The sequence below is a fragment of the Ranitomeya variabilis genome, chromosome 5 (genome assembly GCF_051348905.1).
Source record: "Ranitomeya variabilis isolate aRanVar5 chromosome 5, aRanVar5.hap1, whole genome shotgun sequence".
Classification (NCBI taxonomy): Eukaryota; Metazoa; Chordata; class Amphibia; order Anura; family Dendrobatidae; genus Ranitomeya; species Ranitomeya variabilis.
Window position 1 is genome coordinate 382,054,588 of NC_135236.1, and position 20,637 is coordinate 382,075,224.

Sequence of the window (20,637 nt, forward strand, 5' to 3'; positions counted from 1 at the left end):
CCATTCTGGTCCAAGTAATATTATTTTATTCATTCATTAGTTTACATAGCGCTAACATATTCCGCAGTGCTGGATGAGGGACCATGTCACAAGAACAGAGTGAGGACCCGGAAATGACGGATTTACCGCAGAGGGGCACAAAAGGAATGAGCCCGGTACTGTTACTCCTGTCACATAATATTAGTAATATTACTTTTATCACTAATAACACTTTGGCCCTAGAACGCAGGGCTCATTAATAATGAGGATAATGTGTCATTTTATAATGACTCGTTCGTGGACAAGAAAAGAAACCTTTTGGTGATAGCTGAAACCAGATGCCACTCCTCGTCATTTCGGCGGGTGGGGTGACATTCGGGTATGGGGGTCCACATACGCAGGATCTGGTATGCCTTTGGGGGCATTTGGTGAGTGGGCAGTGGTCTTATAAGGGTAACGCGGCTTTTTCTTAGTTCACTACAGAAGATAATATTCCATAGAAACATCTGTTCTTCCAAGGGAGTGGGGGGCAGCACAGATGTCAAGAGTCAAGTGGGGGTTAGGGGCCCGGCAATATGGGGTCTTTCTACAGAACTCTCTCTCTCCATTGCCTTAGCTGTGTCCCCACAGAAGCTCCCCCAGGATCCAGCAGTGCGGTGCTGCCATGTTCCCCCCACCCATGCTGTGCCAGTCACACAAAGCTGCAGGCTTGTATTTAGAGGGAAGATGTACAGTATGGAGGTGGCAGGCAGAGAGGGGTCACTAGTGCAGTGGGTGCTGGATTTCCTCTGTCCTGCAGGTCCACACACAGTTAACAGCCATGGCAGGCAGCAGGTAGGGGAGGAGCACTGAGCAGCAGGCTGTGGTAATGGTATGCTGGTTGTGGGGGCCGTCCTCCACTGTCTCCTCTCCACGGCTCTATTCACTCGCAGTCTGTTACAGCACGAAGATGGCGACAGTCGGGGAGAGCGGGGAGCAGCCGTTCTCCAGTGACCATGGGGAGGCGGACAATGTAAGGAGGCTGTGGGCGCTAATGTGGGGTGTGCAGGCGAGGAATGGTCTGCAAGGGAGGAATGGTCTGCAAGGGAGGAATGGTCTCCAAGGGAGGAATGGTCTGCAGGGCTGTTCGATAATGTAGGGCAGTGCAGTGTATGTGTAGTGCATCCTGGCAGGGCAGTACAGTGTGGTACAGGCTGACAGTGCCAGTGTCTGTGTGAGGTACATGGTTGCAGGGCAGTACATGGTGGCAGTGTGTGGTACAGGCTGGCAGTGCAGTGTGTATACAGGCTGGCTGTGCAGTCTATGACATAAGCTAGCAATGCAGTGTGGTACATGCTGGCAGTGCAATGTGTGGTACAGGCTGTAAGTACAGTGCAGTGTGTGGTACAGGCTGTAAGTACAGTGCAGTGTGTGGTACAGGCTGTTAGTACAGTGCAGTGTGTGGTACAGGCTGTTAGTACAGTGCAGTGTGTGGTCCAGGCTGTTAGTACAGTGCAGTGTGTGTTACAGGCTGTTAGTACAGTGCAGTGTGTGGTACAGGCTGTAAGTACAGTGCAGTGTGTGGTACAGGCTGGCAGTACAGTGCAGTGTGTGGTACAGGCTGTAAGTACAGTGCAGTGTGTGGTACAGGCTGTTAGTACAGTGCAGTGTGTGGTACAGGCTGTTAGTACAGTGCAGTGTGTGGTACAGGCTGTAAGTACAGTGCAGTGTGTGGTCCAGGCTGTAAGTACAGTGCAGTATGTGGTCCAGGCTGGCAGTGCAGGCATTGCTGACTGTCATGTGTATCCAGTTGTGCTGTTGGATAAACACAAGGCTCTATCCATGACCGCAGTGACCACTGATGTCCTGTGCTGCAGTGCGGGGTCACAGCCATTGTGCCCCTCTAGCAGTGCTGCCAGGGACTGGGGACAGAGATGTTCTCCATTCCAGTGAGGTTATGTGGCAGTGACAAAGCTGTGGATCTGATAGATAAATGCCCACGTAGTTGTGCTGACCGTCATTGTGATTTTCTATAGACCCGCAGATAAGCCTACAGTCCTCATACGAGCAGATGCTGCGTGTGACAAACCGAGCTCTGCTCCATTTCTATGTAGTCATGCAGGAGCGGCGGTCAGTAAATGGCGTGCTGCTGGAGTATAAATAGTGGACATGTGCCAGGGCTGGAGGGCTGCTCCGGGAGCAATGCCCTGACACTGGGAGGGCTATCAGAGATACTGTCAGCGCTGCACTACTGACATCAGACATCACTGGGACATTGCCTGCATTCATGTCACCAAGAATCCTGCTCTGTTCTAGCCTGGAACAGAAGGACCTCAGTGTCTGCATGCAGATGGCGGTGACCTAGATGAAGATGTGACTTCAGATCCTTCTAATAATAAGTAATAATCTTTATTTTTACGTAGCGCTAACATATTCCGCAGTGCACATTATCATCACTGTCCCCGATGTGGCTCACAATGTAAATTTCCTATCAGTATGTCTTTGGGATGTGGGAGGAAACCGGACGAAACCCACGCAAACACGGGGAGAACATGCAAACTCCTTGTAGATGTAGTCCTTGGTGGGATTTGAACCCAGGACTCCAGTGCTGCAAGGCTGCAGTGCTAACCACTGAGCCACAGTGCTGCCCAAAGTCATCTATCTATCTATCTATCCATCCATCCCTTATCTATATCCATCCGTGCAGCCGTATTTCACATCTCCGTTTTGTACATTACGGTATAGTGTGAGCTGAGTAAATAGCTATCCCCTAATACCAGCTAATGATATTACTCCTCTCGGAGCCGGAGTGATCCAGTCATCAATGTGTGGGGTTGCAGGTCTGTATTTGCCTGGTGCGGATCTGCAGGAACCCTCAGCAGAATACATATTCCTGCAGCCTGTTCTTTGTACACTGCTGACACAGCCTTGTCTTACACATACTGTGCATGTTTTGCTCTATCCTTTTGTGTACCGCAAATTTTGTCTCAACCCAAGTCATATTCTGCTTTGTGTAGAGAAATCTGCAATTGCATGGCTTATGTCTTGAAAAAATACATTGTAACACATCTATTTGTTTACTGTATGGAAAAACATTGTTTCAAGAAGGAAACAGATGAACAACACACAGACACCTGAGGCATAGATTTCTCCCACAGAAACCTATGAGTCCATCACGTAATATCTATGTATCCTTCAGACCTAAGCCGTAAACATGGTATGACCTCAGCTGTACATCGAGTGATTCCTGTAGTATCATTATATCAGGGTATTGACCTTTCTGCAGATCTCTATTATAACCTTCAGGGTATGTTTTCTTACCGGGGATTGGCCTGAAATCCACAGCAATGTAATAAATGCAGTTTCCTGGCCACACTGCAGTAGATAATATCCACAGTGAAAAGGTTATGTTGGGATATAGCTTCCAGATAAACAGATAGGAACTTTCAGATATACAGCTTGTCCTAGTCTTTCTTTAAACCTGCGTGCAGTTGTGTTAACCCTCATTTGCACTCACTGTGCTGTACCTTGTATTGCATGTTTTCTCTCTGGCGATCCAGATTACTGTCTAGATTGAGAGTTTGATTCGGAAAGTACCCTAGGGGTATTGCATCTTGGCCAGCGATAAATGAAACCTGTTGCCCCCGTATGTGATGCATACACTAAATTGTAAGAACGTCTTCCCGCATCTCTTCATCCACATTCGCGGTAGGAGTACATGGAAGGTGTAGCGGGCATCCTGATTTCTAGAAGGCTTTTCTCCCTATATGTGTAGTTCTTGCATGGCATCAGGGACATTCGGCTTCCCTGTTTGGGGGCTATCGCAATAATGATTAGTAGTCACAGTATTGGACATTATATTGTAGTTGCCGTGTTTTGTTCTTAGACTCAGCCCATGTGAACGCTTAGTGCAGATTCCCTACTGGTCGATATCCCAGTTCTGCAGTAAACATGTAAGGCCTCATTTATCAGAACTGTCAAAAAAATCGTGTCTTGTTACCCATAGAAACCAGTATTCAGCCTTCCATTTTCATCAACAAAAAGCCAACATTTATACCCCTGTCTTGAGTCACTGTGATTTTGCAGATCTGCTCTTTAAAGGGAACCTGTCACGTACATGAAGTCCAATCTGTGGACAGTATGCTATAGAAAAGGAGAAGCGGAGCAGAATGATATTTAGGTGAACAGTAATAGATTCAGTATAACTTGTAATTGATTCATTTGAAATCCCTGGTGTTTGTATGTATGAGTCCAGTTGGCGGTCCTACTAGTGATTGACCGCTATCTCTGCATGTACAGTCATACAGGGACAACTGCATTCACTAGTAGGATCGCCCGCTGGACTTAAGGGTATGCAGACAGCCAGGATTTCAATGCATGAAATGAGTTTTTTACTGAATCTTTTCCCCAAAAATGTATATCAGCTCCTCCTGGTGTTTGCCATCCTGCCTACAGATTAGATACCATTTTCAGCATGACAGGTTCCCTTTAAGGTCTGTCAATCCCTTGAGATGGTCCTCCAGACAAGGAGTAGGATCACTGGGGAGGCATCTTGCAGAAGCCACTAGTGAGTTCTTATTTTCCCTGCAGTGTTGCAGATACAAAGCATTGATTGAAATGAATGCAACTAGTCTGGTCCATGAGAGGAAATGCTACTGTTGTAGATTCTTGCTCTGTCTAATGAAGTCCTTTTATTTGGTGTGACGGATGGGATTCCATCCATTCTGACAAAGCAAAAAAAAAAAAAAAGGATCCTGCATTCCCTCTGCCAAGAAGCTGTGGCAGTGTCTTTGTGGGGAATCCTACATTAAGCTCAGTGAAGGCTATATAAAAAAGCCAAGTGCTGAATCAATATGTAGCTTAGAGACTGCATTCTTTTCTGTAACGGTTGCTTCTGCTATTCCAGCTGAACTCTGGGGGCTTCTTGAAGCGCTTAGTTCTTGTACCTCATCTGCTGTGAGTCATGCACATATTGGATTCCAACGTTGCTGAGCTGTGGCCACTGCCATATAGTTTGTTCTTACTTTGTGAAGCCTGATGCCATAAAGCCTCATCAAGTGTAAGCCACTATAATGCTTTGCCCATACCATGTTATATTTTCACCTTTGGTTCACTGTCGTACAGTTGTTAATGTCACCTGTAGATTACCATTGGGAAAAAAATGCAAGTACCACATGTTTGTTTGTTTTTTAGCAGGCCCCTATTTACTGTGAAAGGTTCACATCATCAGCGTTGAAGAGATCCTAAAAGATCAGGGCCCCAAACTACATGTCTCCCCATATGACCCCCCGCCACTTAAAGGATTATCTATACCTATATAGTTACAGTATACCGCTGTTGCTAACCATATAACACACTATACGAAAAAAGATTATTATCAAAATTACCACTAAACAAAGCCAAAATAATATGGCTACACAATGGCCACCTCAATTATCACTATATAGTGAGTACAAAATACATTATACAAACACTAAAAATACACCTCCCACTATGTAATAACCAAAATACATTAAAGGGCACCTGTCAGGTGATACATACAGCTCCCTCTGTACATAGTATGAAGGTTATACTCTCCTAATCCCGATACTCGGCACTGCAGTCTCTATCTTTTCTTCTGTTTTTTAAAGTGGGCCTTCAGAGGCTGCGCAGCGCAATGACCTCTTCACGCCATCTATGTGGGTGCACTGAAATCTCATAAGATGGAGGCCTATAATGGTCTGTGGCTTAGGAGACTGACCGCAATAGAGTAATAATAATAATCTTTATTTATATAGCGCCAACATATTCCGCAGCGCTTTACAGTTTAACAGTTTCAAACCCAACAGTCATAAGTAACAACGTTAACAATACAATAATTAAAGTGAAATAAGATGACCCTGCTCGTGAGAGCTTACAATCTACAATGAGGTGGGGGAGATACAAAGTACAGGTGTGCATTTACAATGATGGTCCAGCCATCTTCAGGGGGTGGGGGATAGATGGAGATAGTGAATGAGCTACGCACACACACAAACATAAAATGACTTTGACTAGTTTAGTAAACGTGGTAGGCCGCTCTGAACAAATGTGTTTTGAGCGAGCGCCTAAAACTATGCAACTTGTGGATGGTCCTAATATCTTGGGGTAGAGCATTCCAGAGGATTGGCGCAGCAGGGAAGAAGTCTTGCAGTCGGGAGTGGGAGGTACGGATTAGTGCAGAGGTTAGTCGAAAGTCATTTGCAGAGCGCAGCGGTTGGTTAGGCCAATAGACAGAAATGAGGGAGGAGATCAAAGGGGGTGCCGCACTGTGGAGAGCTTTGTGGGTGAGAACATGTACTTTGAATTGTATCCTGTAGTGAATGGGCAGCCAGTGTAATGACTGGCGAAGAGTGGACGCGTCCGAGTAATGATTAGACAGATGGACGACCCCGGCTGCTGCATTAAGGATGGACTGGTGAGGGGGAGGCCAATTAACAGAGCGTTACAGTAGTCCAGGCGAAAGTGGATCAGGGCCACAGTGAGGGCTTTTGTTGTTTCCATGGTGAGAAAAAGGTGGATTCTAGAGATGTTCTTTAGGTGTAAGCGGCACGAGCGGGCAAGAGATTGTATATGGGAGGTGAAGGAGAGATCGGAGTCAAACATAACACCCAGACAGTGCGCCTGCTGCCGGGGTGTTATTATGGTGCCACCCACGGAGAGGGAAATGTCAGATTTAGGGAGGTTAGTAGATGGCGGGAGCAAAAGAAGTTACGTTTTGGAGAGGTTGAGTTTCAGATAGAGAGCGGACATGATGTTGGAGACTGCAGACAGTCAGTGGCGTTCTGTAGTACAGCGGGGGTAACGTCAGGGGATCACGTGTATAGTTGTGTCATCAGCATAAAGATGGTACTGAAAGCCAAATCTGCTGATGGTCTGTCCAATTGGGGCTGTATAGAGGGAGAAGAGAAGGGGGCCAAGGACTGAGCCCTGAGGTACCCCGACAGTGAGAGGAAGAGGAGATGAAGTGGAGCCAGAGAACAGAACACTGAAGGGAGCGGTCAGAAAGATAGGAGGAGAACCAGGAGAGAGCAGTGTCCTTAATGCCTAGTGACTGGAGCCTAGAGAGTAGGAGAGGGTGGTCAACAGTGTTGAAAGCTGCAGAAAGGTCGAGAAGAATGAGCAGAGAGTGGTCACCGTTACGTTTTGCTGTCAGAAGGTCATTGGTCACTTTGATGAGTGCAGTTTCTGTCGAATGTAGGGGGCGGAAACCGGACTGTGGAGAGGTAACGGGTAAAGCGGGAGTATATCAGGCTCTCCAAGAGTTTAGAGATGAAGGGGAGATTGGAGACTGGTCTGTAGTTGTTTATGCAGGATGGGTCGAGAGCGGGTTTCTTTAGTAATGGAGTAATGATACAGTGTTTGAAGGAGGAGGGGAAAATGCCAGAGGAGAGGGAAAGATTAAAGATTGTAGTTAGGTGAGTTGTGACGACTGGAGAGAGAGACTGGAAGAAGTGTGAGGGAATGGGGTCGGTGGTGCATGTAGTCAGATGAGAAGAGGAGAGGAGCCTGGAGACTTCTTCTTCTGTGATGGGATCGAATGTGAAGAGTGAGCCAGGGGAAATGCAGGGACAGATGGGAGTCACTGAACTGGGTGATTGGGAGTGGATTTCCTGACGGATATTGTCTATTTTCTCTATAAAGTGGGAGGCCAGGTCATCAGCACAAATGTCTGTGATAGGGGCTTGTGCTTTAGTAGTGAGCTTTTTCTCGCTGCTCTATCACAGGATAGGACTGTATCGGTGTAATGCGGATGCCAACACAATTCAGTGTGGCAGTCGCAGGAGATCCTACATTCTGGACAAGAAGTTCCGAGCCGGAGACCTTTGATGGTAGCGACGCCTGGTTCACACTGTGGATCGAAACATTGCCACAATGGGCCATTAAAGAGAACCAGTCACCCGGTTTGGCCAATATAAGGTATGGCCATTACCTTTCAGGACTGGTATACATGATTCTATAATGCTGTATATCTGACCCCAACCCGACCTGCAAGACCAGAAAAAGAGCTTTTATTATCCTCACCTGCGCGGCGGACTGGTCAGTGGGGTGTCGCTGGTCTCGGTCCAGTGCCTGCCTTCTTGCTGTGGAGAATGTGTGGATAATGTAGGGACGTGTCATCCACAAGAAGTCAGAAGATGGGAGGCGCTGGACCAGGACCAACGACACCTCATGGACCGCCCCGCCCCACAGGTGAGTATAATAAATAGTCTTTTTCTTCTCTTGCAGGTCGGGTTGGGAGCAGATATACAGCATTATAGAATGTTCTATATCAGCCCTGAAAGGCGATGGCCTCATCTCATATTGGCCAAACCTGGTGACAGGTTCCCTTTAACTTTCCTATTCTTCATATCTTTGGGTGTGCAGCCTCCAATTGCCTTTTGTATCTATCTATATAATCTATCATCTGGACACTTCTCCTTTCTTTAGAAGTCTTCCAGGCTGTACAAAGTGAAGCATATTAGATGCGTCTATTATAATTCGCTAAATATGCACAAAGTGCTTAAAGTTCACTTTTTTTTTTCCAATAAAATGGAGAGAAAAAAGAAAATCGGACCACACTAAGTTGTCATCTGAGTTCTGTCAGATATTTTTCACTGACCCATAGACCAGCATTGCCAATATGATCTGACACTCGGATCCCTAACAGACTCTTATGAACAGCCCCTCACTGTTATGGGTACGAGTGCTATCCGAAAAACCCAGATAGCACTCGTACACAGAAAACTGATATATGAAGGACCCTTATTCACAGTTCATTCAGCCATATCCTGTGAAGGAAAAAGTAGTATGCAGACACAGACCTGTATGAAATGACAAGACTTTTGTTGTGCTTTTCATCAGTAGGTTGGAGAAAAATATTTGGATTTGGGAATGTAATAACCAGTTGTTCCTGTTTCTCATTGAATTAGCTTAGTAAATACCATAGGCAGACATATCCATTGCAGCGTTGATGTGATTGTTGGCTGCTGTATAGAGAATACTCCCACAGACTTGCTTACATAACGAATTTCCCCTATTAGGCTATGGGACTAGTGTAGGAGTTTGTGAGATCAGATCCTTGGTGACCTTTCCAGGGTGGCCATTCCGGGGCACAGAACAGACATGTAATGGAGACCTTTGGGTGTACAGTTTCACGCTGGAAGAGGGGAATTACTACATGAATAATTGGGATTTATGTCCATATTGTGTGGTGGGAGTGGTCGGAGAGAATTGGTATGATCTAGCTGTCTGCTTCCTGAATTCTAATGTGTTGCTAGGCAACTTGTTTATCATAGATGGTTACCTTGAAATGACTTGATGACACTGCTGGGCAACCTGTCATTATTGCAAAATCACGTTCTTGTTATATCTTAAGGGTACTGCATAGGAAGATTATTAATATATTGTATAATGTGTCATAAGACTGTAAGAAACATCACTGCGCAGCTCTACAGTGCATGTAGGTCCCTATATTTATTGCCATGAAGAAGAGTCCGGCTAATTACTGAGCAACCTTCTATCAGCCAGACCTTGACTTTGATCCTGGGGTAAAATCAGTCTGACCAAGGTCCATGTCTGTGCGGAGTTTTCGTTTTCTCCCATGTCTAATGGTTAATTGGCATTCTGTAAAATTAGCTCTTGTATGAACTCGTGCAGACGACCGTATTTTCAGTCCTAGTGCGATCCGACAAAACATCGGATGGCACAATGTTATTCTTTGGGGCCGTGCACATGTCTGATTTTTGTTTTTTTTCCCCCTCGGACCGAGTCTGTCCGGGAGAAAACATAGCTGGATACACAATTTTCATCCGTAAATCGGATCACACACTGCCATGCAAGTTAATGTCCGTTAAAAAAACGTCATACAGGGTACCCACCTGTAGGATTATTGCACACCGTGGCTCGGTCCCCAGCTGCTATTAAAAGAATGTTTTTTTTTTTTTACTGAAACGCCACAGTGTTTCAGGGTCAAACATACATGGCTGTGATCGTACAGCCAGAGCCTGATATGGGCTGCCCACAGTTTGGACAGCGTGTATCCCCAGTCAGGTTCCCTTTAAGCTACAGAAAATAAATGATTAAAGGGGTTGTCCATTACTAGGACAACCTGTTCTTGATCCAAATGTTTGGCTCCTGTAAAATAATAAAGCTTATACTCAACTCAAGTGTCAGCACTCGCGGTCCCGTGGCCCAAATGTGGTTGTTGTGACAAGTAACACCGGCGCTCAATCAGCACTGGCGTCACTGTCCCCGCCTTCAGACAAATCAAGCATGAAGAGGAAGGCAGGGCTTCAGCTGTTCTCGGACTTCTTCCTGCTCAATTCGACAGGAGGCCGGGACAGTGACACCGGCGCTGAGTGGGCACGTGCCTCAACAACCGCACAGGAGACCCGGGAGTGCCGATACTATGGGAACGGCACCAGCACGGGGGGTGAGTATAAGCTTTATTATTTTGGGGGGCCAGGCGAGGGGTATGAGATAAAGTTGTCCAAGTAGTGGACAACTTCTTTAAAAAAGAATAGGAAAGCAGAAAAATCTTTCATTTGGAAAATAATTGGATGTTTTAGTCTGATGAGAGTTTAGTACCAAAAATACAGTGGTGTGGAAGTGCTCTCATTTCCCATTAACTTCATACATTTAGTTCAGTGTTTTATCTATTGTGCATATACCTGTCATATATATCTATTATGCCATTGTTATCTGGTTAGTCCTCTGTGCCAATGAAAGACTAACTATGGATTTTAAATCAAACGAGGTCTGAGCATGGCCTATTTTATTGAATGTACACTTAGGCATATGTATTTGTAAGGACAGCTATAGTGGCATGTAAAAGTTTTGGCACCAATGGTCAAAATTACTTTTATTGTGGAAGCCCACAAAGCAGGAGAAGGCTATAAGAAGGTACCAAAGTGTTTTCAAGTTTCCCTTTACTCAATGCAAAATGAAATTAAGAAATGGCAGTTAACAGAAACGGTGGAGGTCAAAATAAGGTCTGGAAGACCAAGCAAAATTGTAGTGATTTTAGTGAGACCTGCTCGTATAATTGCAAAAGAGGCGAATCTGAACTCCCGCTTGACTGCAAAAGACCTTTATAAAGATTTAGCAGACTCTGGAGTTGTTCAAAGACACCCGCACAAATATGGCCTTCATGGAATAGTCATCCGAGGAAAACCTCTCCTGCATCCTGACCATAAAATTCAGTATCGGAAGTATGCAAAAGACCATCGAAACAAGCCTGATACATTTTGAAAACAAGTCCTCTGGACCATTGAGGTTGAAATAGAGCTCTTTGGCCACAATGATCAAAAGCATGCGTTTAGAAAAAAGGGCACAGAATTTAAGGAAAAGAACATTTCACTAAGCATGGGGGGCGATTCAATCATGCTTTGGGGTTGTGTGGCAGCCGATAGCACGGGGAGCATTTCATGGCCAGAGGGAAGAATGAATTCAATTAAATTTCAACAAATTCTTGAAGCAAAACATAACACCATCTGTAGAAAAGCTGAAGTTGAAAAGAGGATGGATTCTACAAATGGATAATGATCCTAAACACACATCAAAATCCACAATAGACCTCAAAAGGCGCAAGCTAAAGGTTTTACAATGGCCCTCACAGTCCCCTGATCTGAACATCAATGGAAATCTGTGACTAGACCTCAAAATGGCAGTGCATACATGACGACCCAGGAATCTCACAGAACTGGAAGAATTTTTCAAGGAAGAATGGATAAAAATCCCTCAAACAAGAATTGAAAGACTCTTGTCTGGCTCCAAAAAGGTTTACAAGCTGTGACACTTTTTTTCCTTTTTGTAATTTTAAAAATGTAAAAGATGAAAATATATGTATATTTTTGCCTAAAATAACATCTTTAACCCCTTCCCGACCTGTGACGCCACGTAGGCGTCATGAAAGTCGGTGCCAATCCGACCTGTGACGCCTATGTGGCGTCATGGAGGGGTCCCTGCAGAGCGGGTGAAAGGGTTAACTCCAATTTCACCCGATCTGCAGGGACAGGGGAGTGGTACTTTAGCCCAGGGGGGGGTGGCTTTGCCCCCACGTGGCTACGATCGCTCTGATTGGCTATTGAAAGTGCAACAGCCAATCAGGGCAATTTGTAATATTTCACCAATGAAAAGTGGTGAAATATTACAATCCAGCCATGGCCGATGCTGCAATATCATCGGCCATGGCTGGAAAACCTAATCTGCCCCCCCGCCACCACCACCGATCTCCTCCCCAATCCTCCGTTTTGTGTTCCGCTCCCCTCCGTCCTCCTGTCCGCTCCCCTCCGTCCTCCTGTCCGCTCCCCTCCGTCCTCCGATCCCACCCCCCCCCCGTGCTCCGATACCCCCCGTGCTCCAATTTCCCCCCCCCCCTCATAATTACCGATCCTCCCGGTGTCCGTCCGTCTATTCCATGGGCGCCGCCGACCGACAGATTCGTTCCAGGTACATTTTGATCACTGTGATAAAACCTATCAAAGTGATCAAAATAAAAAAAATTGTAAATGAACCCCCCCTTTATCACCCCCATAGGTAGAGACAATAATAAAATAAAGAAAATATATTTACTTTTATTTTTGCACTAGGGTTAGGGTTAGAACTAGGGTTAGAATTAGGGTTAGGGCTAGGGTTAGAATTAGGGTAAGGCTATGTGCACACGTATTTTTCCGCAGTGCAAAACTGCAGCGGATTTATCTCGGATTTACTGCGGTTTTTCTGCGGATTTTACTGCGGTTTTACAACTGGGGTTTTGTATAGGAGCAGCTGTAAAACCGCTGCAGAATCCACAGAAAGAAGTGACATGCTGTGGAATGTAAACCGCTGCATTTCCACGCAGTTTTTTCCACAGCATGTGCACAGCGTTTTTTGTTTCCCATAGGTTTACATTGAACTGTAAACTCATGGGAAACTGCTGCGGACCCGCAGCTGCGGAAACGCTGCGGATCCGTAGCGTTTTCCGCAGCGTGTGCACATACCCTTAGAATTAGGCTATGTGCACACGGTGTGGATTTGGCTGCAGATCCGCAGCGGATTGGCCGCTGCGGATTCATAGCAGTTTTCCATCAGGTTTACAGTACCATGTAAACCTATGGAAAACCAAATCCGCTATGCCCATGGTGCGGAAAATAACGCTGCGTTGTATTTTCCGCAGCATGTCAATTCTTTGTGCGGATTCCGCAGCGTTTTACACCTGTTCCTCAAGAGGAATCCGCAGGTGAAATCCGCACAAAAAACACTGGAAATCCGCCGTAAATCCGCAGGTAAAACGCAGTGCCTTTTCCCTGCGGATTTTTCACAAATGGTGCGGAAAAATCTCACACGAATCCGCAACGTGGGCACATAGCCTTAGGGTTAGGGTTGGAATTTGGACTAGGGTTGGAAATAGGGTTAACCCCTTTCTGACATCGGACGTACTATCCCGTCGAGGTGGGGTGGGCCCGTATGACTACCGACGGGATAGTACGTCCAGCGCGATCGGCCGCATTCACGGGGGGAGCGTGGCCGAGTGTCAGCTGACTATCGCAGCTGACATCCGGCACTATGTGCCAGTAGCGGTCACGGACCGCCACCGGCACATTAACCCCCGGCACACTGCGATCAAACATGATCGCAGTGTTCCGGCAGCATAGGGAAGCATCGCGCAGGGAGGTGGCTCCCTGCGGGCTTCCCTGAGACCCCCGGAGCAACGCGATGTAATCGCGTTGCTCCGAGGGTCTCTTACCTCCTCCTCCCTGCAGCAGGCCCAGACCCAAGATGGCCGCGGCATCCGGGTCCTGTAGGGAGGTGGCTTTACCGCTCCTGCTCAGAGCAGGCGCCGGGAAGCCTCTAGGAGCTGTGCATGTCAGATCGCCGATCTGACACAGTGCACAGCAAAGTGTCAGATCGGCAATCTTACACTATAACATCATGCCCCCCCCCCCCGGGGCAATGTTATAATGTAAAAAAAAAAAAAAAAAATTCCAAAAAAAATGCAAAAAAAAAAAAATATATTGTTCCTATAAATACATTTCATTATCTAAATAAAAAACCAAACAATAAAAGTACACATATTTAGTATCCGTAGCGACCCGACCTATAAAACTGCCCCACTAGTTAACCCCTTCAGTGAACACCGTAAAAAAAAAAAAAAAAAAAAGAGGCAAAAAACAACGCTTTATTATCATACCGCCAAATAAAAAGTGGAATAATACGCGATAAAAAAGACGGATATAAATAACCATGGTACCGCTGAAAACGTCATCTTATCCCGCAAAAAAAGACGCCATACAGTGTCATCAAAGAAAAAATAAAAAAGTTATAGTCCTCAGAATAAAGCAATACAAAAATAATTATTTTTTCTATAAAATTGTTTTTATCGTATAAAAGCACCAAAACATAAAAAAATGATATAGATGATGTATCGCTGTAATCGTACTGACCTGAAGAATAAAACTGCTTTATCCATTTTACCAAACGCGGAACGGTATAAACGCCTCCCCCAAAAGAAATTCATGAATAGCTGGTTTTTGGTCTTTCTGCCTCACAAAAATCGGAATAAAAAGTGATCAAAAAATGTCACGTGCCCGAAAATGTTACAAATAAAAACGTCAACTCGTCCCGCAAAAAACAAGACCTCACATGACTCTGTGGACCAAAATATGGCAAAATTATAGCTCTCAAAATGTGGTAACGCAAAAAATATTTTTTGCAATAAAAACCGTCTTTCAGTGTGTGACGGCTGCCAATCATAAAAATCCGCTAAAAAACCCGCTGTAAAAGTAAATCAAACCCCCCTTCATCACCCCATTAGTTAGCGAAAAATTAAAAAAATGTATTTATTTCCATTTTCCCATTAGGGCTAGGGTTAGGGTTAGGGCTAGGGTTAAGGCTACAGTTAGGGTTGGGGCTAAAATTAGGGTTAGGGTTTGGATTACATTTACGGTTGGGATTAGGGTTGGGATTAGAGTTAGGGGTGTGTCAGGGTTAGGGGTGTGGTTAGGGTTACCTTTGGGATTAGGGTTAGGGATGTGTTTGGATTAGGGTTTCAGTTATAATTGGGGTTTTCACTGTTTAGGCACATCAGGGGCTCTCCAAACGCGACATGGCGTCCGATCTCAATTCCAGCCAATTCTGCGTTGAAAAAGTAAAACCGTGCTCCTTCCCTTCCGAGCTCTCCCGTGTGCCCAAACAGGGGTTTACCCCAACATATGGGGTATCAGCGTACTCAGGACACATTGGACAACAACCTTTCGGGTCCAATTTCTCCTGTTACTCTTGGGAAAATACAAAACTGGGGGCTAAAAAATAATTTTTGTGGAAAAAAAAAAGGATTTTTTATTTTCACGGCTCTGCGTTATAAACTGTAGTGAAACACTTGGGGGTTCAAAGTTCTCACAACACATCTAGATAAGTTCCTTGGGGGGGTCTAGTTTCCAATGTGGGGTCACTTGTGTGGGGTTTCTACTGTTTAGGTACATTAGGGGCTCTGCAAACGCAATGTGACGCCTGCAGACCATAAGTCTGCATTCCAAAAGACGCTCCTTCCCTTCCGAGATTTGCCATGCGCTCAAACGGTGGTTCCCCCCCACATATGGGGTATCAGCGTAATCAGGACAAATTGGACAACAACTTTTGGGGTCTAATTTCAACTGTTACCCTTGGAAAAATACAAAACGGGGGGCTAAAAAATAATTTTTGTGGAAAAAAAAAATAATTTTTATTTTCACGGCTCTGCGTTATGAACTGTAGTGAAACACTTGGGGGTTCAAAGCTCTCATGACACATTTAGATGAGTTCCTTAGGGGGACTACTTTCCAAAAGGGTGTCACTTGTGGGGGGTTTCAATGTTTAGGCACATCAGTGGCTCTCCAAACGCAACATGGCGTCCCATCTCAATTCCTGTCAATTTTGCATTGAAACGTCAAACGGCGCTCCTTGCCTTCCGAGCTCTCCCATGCGCCCAAACAGTGGTTTACCCCCACATATGGGGTATCAGTGTACTCAGGACAAATTGTACAACAACTTTTGGGGTCCAATTTCTTCTCTTACCCTTGGGAAAATAAAAAATTGGGGGCGAAAAGATCATTTTTGTGAAAAAATATGATTTTTTATTTTTACGGCTCTGCATTATAAACTTCTGTGAATCACTTAATGGGTCAAAGTGCTCACCACACATCTAGATAAGTTAATTAGGGGGTCTACTTTCCAAAATGGTGTCACTTGTGGGGGGTTTCAATGTTTAAATTTATCAATCAGATAACAATCTGTACGAGGTAGAGACCATCAAAAATCATATGAAAAACCTCAATACTAAAAACACTTTTATTGATTAAAAACAAGGCAACCAACACCACTAAACGTGATTCAAAAAAACACAAACAAAAGACATGTGCTCAACCAAAAAATGAATAAAAGAAACTGATGGGAGAACTATAGGACCCTATTCAGGGCACCTGTACTGCCCCTACCTGGCTGCGGAGGTAGACGTCCTAGGGGGGAACGTATTGGCGCCCCCGCTCCTTGACGGCTAACCCTACAGGTCCTGATAAGCCCTGCAGCCACTAGTGAGAACCTCTACCCACACACTAAGGGTTCCACTACACTAAACAATAGGTCACTATACTAGGGATGACCTAGTTCCCCAAAAGAAATTTTGCTGATATGCATATAAATATGAACACAGATGGCAGCAGGCGTAGGCTGGATAATAATCACTTTGTAATAGAAGGCCAATTTAACTCAAAATGCAGCGTGGATATTGTCCATCAATAATAATGCTGGTCGGGTGAGCTTAGTATAAACATGAGACATGATTGAATGTGTGCTCATACGTTCCCCCCTAGGGCGTCTACCTCCGCAGCCAGGTAGGGGCAGTACAGGTGCCCTGAATAGGGTCCTATAGTTCTCCCATCATTTTTTTTTTTTTCATTTTTTGGTTGAGCACATGTTGTCTTTTGTTTGTGTTTTTTTGAATCACGTTTAGTGGTGTTGGTTGCCTTGTTTTTAATCAATAAAAGTGTTTTTAGTATTGGGGTTTCAATGTTTAGGCACATCAGGGGCTCTCCAAACGCAACATGGCGTCCCATCTCAATTCCAGTCAATTTTGCATTGAAAAGTCAAATGGCGCTCCTTCGCTTCCGAGCTCTGCCATGCGCCCAAACAGTGGTTTACTCCCACATATGGGGTATCGGCATTCTCAGGACAAATTGTACAACAACTTTTGGGGTCCATTTTCTCCTGTTACCCTTGGTAAAATAAAACAAGTTGGAGCTGAAGTAAATTTTTTGTGAAAAAAGTTATATGTTCATTTTTATTTAAACATTCCAAAAATTCCTGTGAAACACCTGAAGGGTTAATAAACGTCTTGAATGTGGTTTTGAGCACCTTGAGGGGTGCAGTTTTTAGAATGGTGTCACACTTGGGTATTTTCTATCATATAGACCCCTCAAAATGACTTCAAATGAGATGTGGTCCCTAAAAAAAAAATGGTGTTGAAAAATGAGAAATTGCTGGTTAACTTATAACTCCCTAAGAAAAAAAAATTTTGGTTCCAAAATTGTGCTGATATAAAGTAGACATGTGGGAAATGTTACTTATTAAGTATTTTGTTTGACATATCTCTGTGATTTTATTGCAGAAAAATTCAACTTTGGAAAATTGCGAAATTTTCAAAATTTTCGCCAAATTTCCATTTTTTTCACAAATAAACGCAGGTAATATCAAATAAATTTTATCACTATCATGAAGTACAATATGTCACGAGAAAACAATGTCAGAATCACCGGGATCCGTTGAAGCGTTCCAGAGTTATAACCTCATAAAGGGACAGTGGTCAGAATTGTAAAAATTGGCCCGGTCATTAACGTGCAAACCACCCTTGGGGGTAAAGGGGTTAAGATTAGGCTTGTGGTTAGGGTTTTGGTTAGGGTTAGGGGTGTGTTGGGGTTAGGGTTGGGATTAGGGTTAGGGGTGTGTTGGGGTTAGGGTTGTGGTTAGGGTTGGGTTAGGGTTGGGATTAGGGTTAGGGGTGTGTTGGGGTTAGGGGTGTGTTGGGGTTAGGGTTGTGATTAGGGTTATGGCTAGAGTTGGGATTAGGGTTAGGCACATCAGGGGTCTCCAAACGCAATATGGCGCCACCATTGATTCCAGCCAATCTTGCGTTCAAAAAGTCAAATGGTGCTCCCTCGCTTCCGAGCCCCGATGTGCGCCCAAACAGTGGTTTACCCCCACATGTGGGGTACCAGCATACTCAGGACAAACTGGGCAACAACTTTTGGGGTCCAATTTCTCCTGTTACCCTTGAAAAAATAAAAAATTGCTTGCTAAAACATCATTTTTGAGGAATGAAAAATGATTTTTTATTTTCACAGCTCTGCGTTGTAAACTTATGTGAAGCACTTGGGGGTTCAAAGTGCTCACCACATATCTAGATACGTTCCTTGGGGGGTCTAGTTTCCAAAATGGGGTCACTTGTGGGTGGTTTCTACTGTTTAGGCACATCAGGGGCTCTGCAAACGTAACATGATGCCCGCAGACCATTCCATCAAAGTCTGCATTCCAAAATGTCACTACTTCTCTTCTGAGCCCCAACGTGTGTCCAAACGGCGGTCCCCCCCCCACATATGGGGTGTCAGCGTACTCAGGACAAACTGGACAACAACTTTTGGGGTCCAATTTCTCCTGTTACTCTTGTGAAAAAAAAAATTGCGGGCTGAAAAATAATTTTCGAGGATAGAAAAATGATTTTTTATTTTCACGGCTCTGCGTTATAAACTTCTGTGAAGCACTTGGAGGTTTAAAGTTGTTACTGCACATCTAGCTTAGTTCCACAGGAGGTCTAGTTTCCAAAATGGGGTCACATGTGGGGGAGCTCCAATGTTTAGGCACACAGGGGCTCTCCAAATGCGACATGGTGTCCGCTATCGATTGGATCTAATTTTTCATTGAAAAAGTCAAATGGCGCTCCTTCCCTTCCGAGCCCTGCCGTGTGCCCAAACAGTGGTTTACCCCCACATATTAGGTATCAGTGTACTCAGGAGAAATTGCCCAATAAATTTTAGGATCCATTTTATCCTGTTGCTCATGTGGAAATGAACAAATTGAGGCTAAAAGAAATTTTTTGTGAAAAAAAAGTACTTTTTCATTTTTACGGATCAATTTGTGAAGCACCTGGGGGTTCAAAGTGGTCACTATGCATTTAGATAAGTTCCTTGGGGGGTCTAGTTTCCAAAATGGGGTCACATGTGGGGGAGCTCCAATGTTTAGGCACACAGGGGCTCTCCAAACGCGACATGGTGTCCGCTGAAGATTGGAGGCAATTTTTCATTCAAAAAGTCAAATGGCGCTCCTTCCCTTCCGAGCCCTGTCGTTTGCCCAAACAGTGGTTCCCCCCCACATATGGGGTATCGGCGTACTCAGGACAAATTGTACAATAACTTTTGTGGTCCAGTTTCTCTTTTTACCCTTGGGCAAATAAAAAAATTGTTGCTAAAAGATCATTTTTGTGACTAAAAAGTTAAATGTTCATTTTTTTCCTTCCATGTTGCTTCTGCTGCTGTGAAGCACCTAAAGGGTTAATAAACTTCTTGAATGTAGTTTTGAGCACCTTGAGGGGTGCAGTTTTTAGAATGGTGTCACTTTTGGGTATTTTCAGCTATATAGACCCCTCAAACTAACTTCAAATGTGAGGTGGTCCCTAAAAAAAATGGTTTTGTAAATTTCGTTGTAAAAATGAGAAATCGCTGGTCAAATTTTAACCCTTATAACTTCCTAGCAAAAAAAATGTTGTTTCCAAAATTGTGCTGATGTAAAGTAGACATGTGGGTAATGTTATTTATTAAAGGGAACCTGTCACCACGTTTTTGGAAGATGGGATAAAAATAGCGTTAGATAGGGGCAGAGGTGGGCGTTACATTAGTGTGTTTGTTATGCGTTTATTACCCACCTAAGTTGCCGAAATACCTTTGCAAAGTCTCCGTTTTCGCCTGTCAATCAGGCTGGTCTGGTCAAAAGGGCGTCTTGTCTTCCCCCAGATTTTGCGTAGTTTTCCGTTGGTGGCGTAGTGGTGTGCGCATGCCCAAAGTCCTGAATCCTCTGCCAGGGGATTTAAAAGAGCGCGCTGTTCGTTTTCATTGGTGATCGGTGGGCGCGGCCATCTTCCTTTGGCCGCGCGTGCGCAGAAGCGGCGCTCTGCTGGCCGCGGCTTCAGGAAAATGGCCGCGGGATGCCGCGCGTGCGCAGATGGATATCGCGGCGGCCATTTTCCTGAAGCCGCGGCCAGCAGAGCGCCGCTTCTGCGCACGCGCGGCCAAAGGAAGATGGCCGCGCCCACCGATCACCAATGAAAACGAACAGCGCGCTCTTTTAAATCCCCTGGCAGAGGATTCGGGACCTTGGGCATGCGCACACCACTACGCCACCAACGGAAAACTACGCAAAATCTGGGGGAAGACAACGCCCTTTTGACCAGACCAGCCTGATTGACAGGCGAAAACGGAGACTTTGCAAAGGTATTTCGGCAACTTAGGTGGGTAATAAACGCATAACAAACACACTAATGTAACGCCCACCTCTGCCCCTATCTAACGCTATTTTTATCCCATCTTCCAAAAACGTGGTGACAGGTTCCCTTTAACTATTTTGTGACACATAACTCTCTCGTTTAACAGAATAAAAATTAAAAATTTGAAAATTGCG

General features: G+C 44.9%; 1 protein-coding gene across 2 annotated transcripts in view; it reads left to right on the forward strand.

The window, feature by feature from the left end:
- The first annotated feature begins 760 nt into the window (after positions 1-760).
- The window catches only part of CTTNBP2 (cortactin binding protein 2), a 206,261-nt gene continuing 186,384 nt past the window's right edge, over positions 761-20,637 (forward strand). The window contains exon 1 of one of the 2 annotated variants that reach the window (XM_077265000.1): positions 761-991. In XM_077265000.1, coding sequence (XP_077121115.1) covers positions 848-991 — 144 coding nt within the window. In that variant the 5' untranslated portion in view covers positions 761-847. The remainder of the gene's footprint in view (positions 992-20,637) is intronic. The other variant, XM_077265002.1, reaches the window with a different exon arrangement.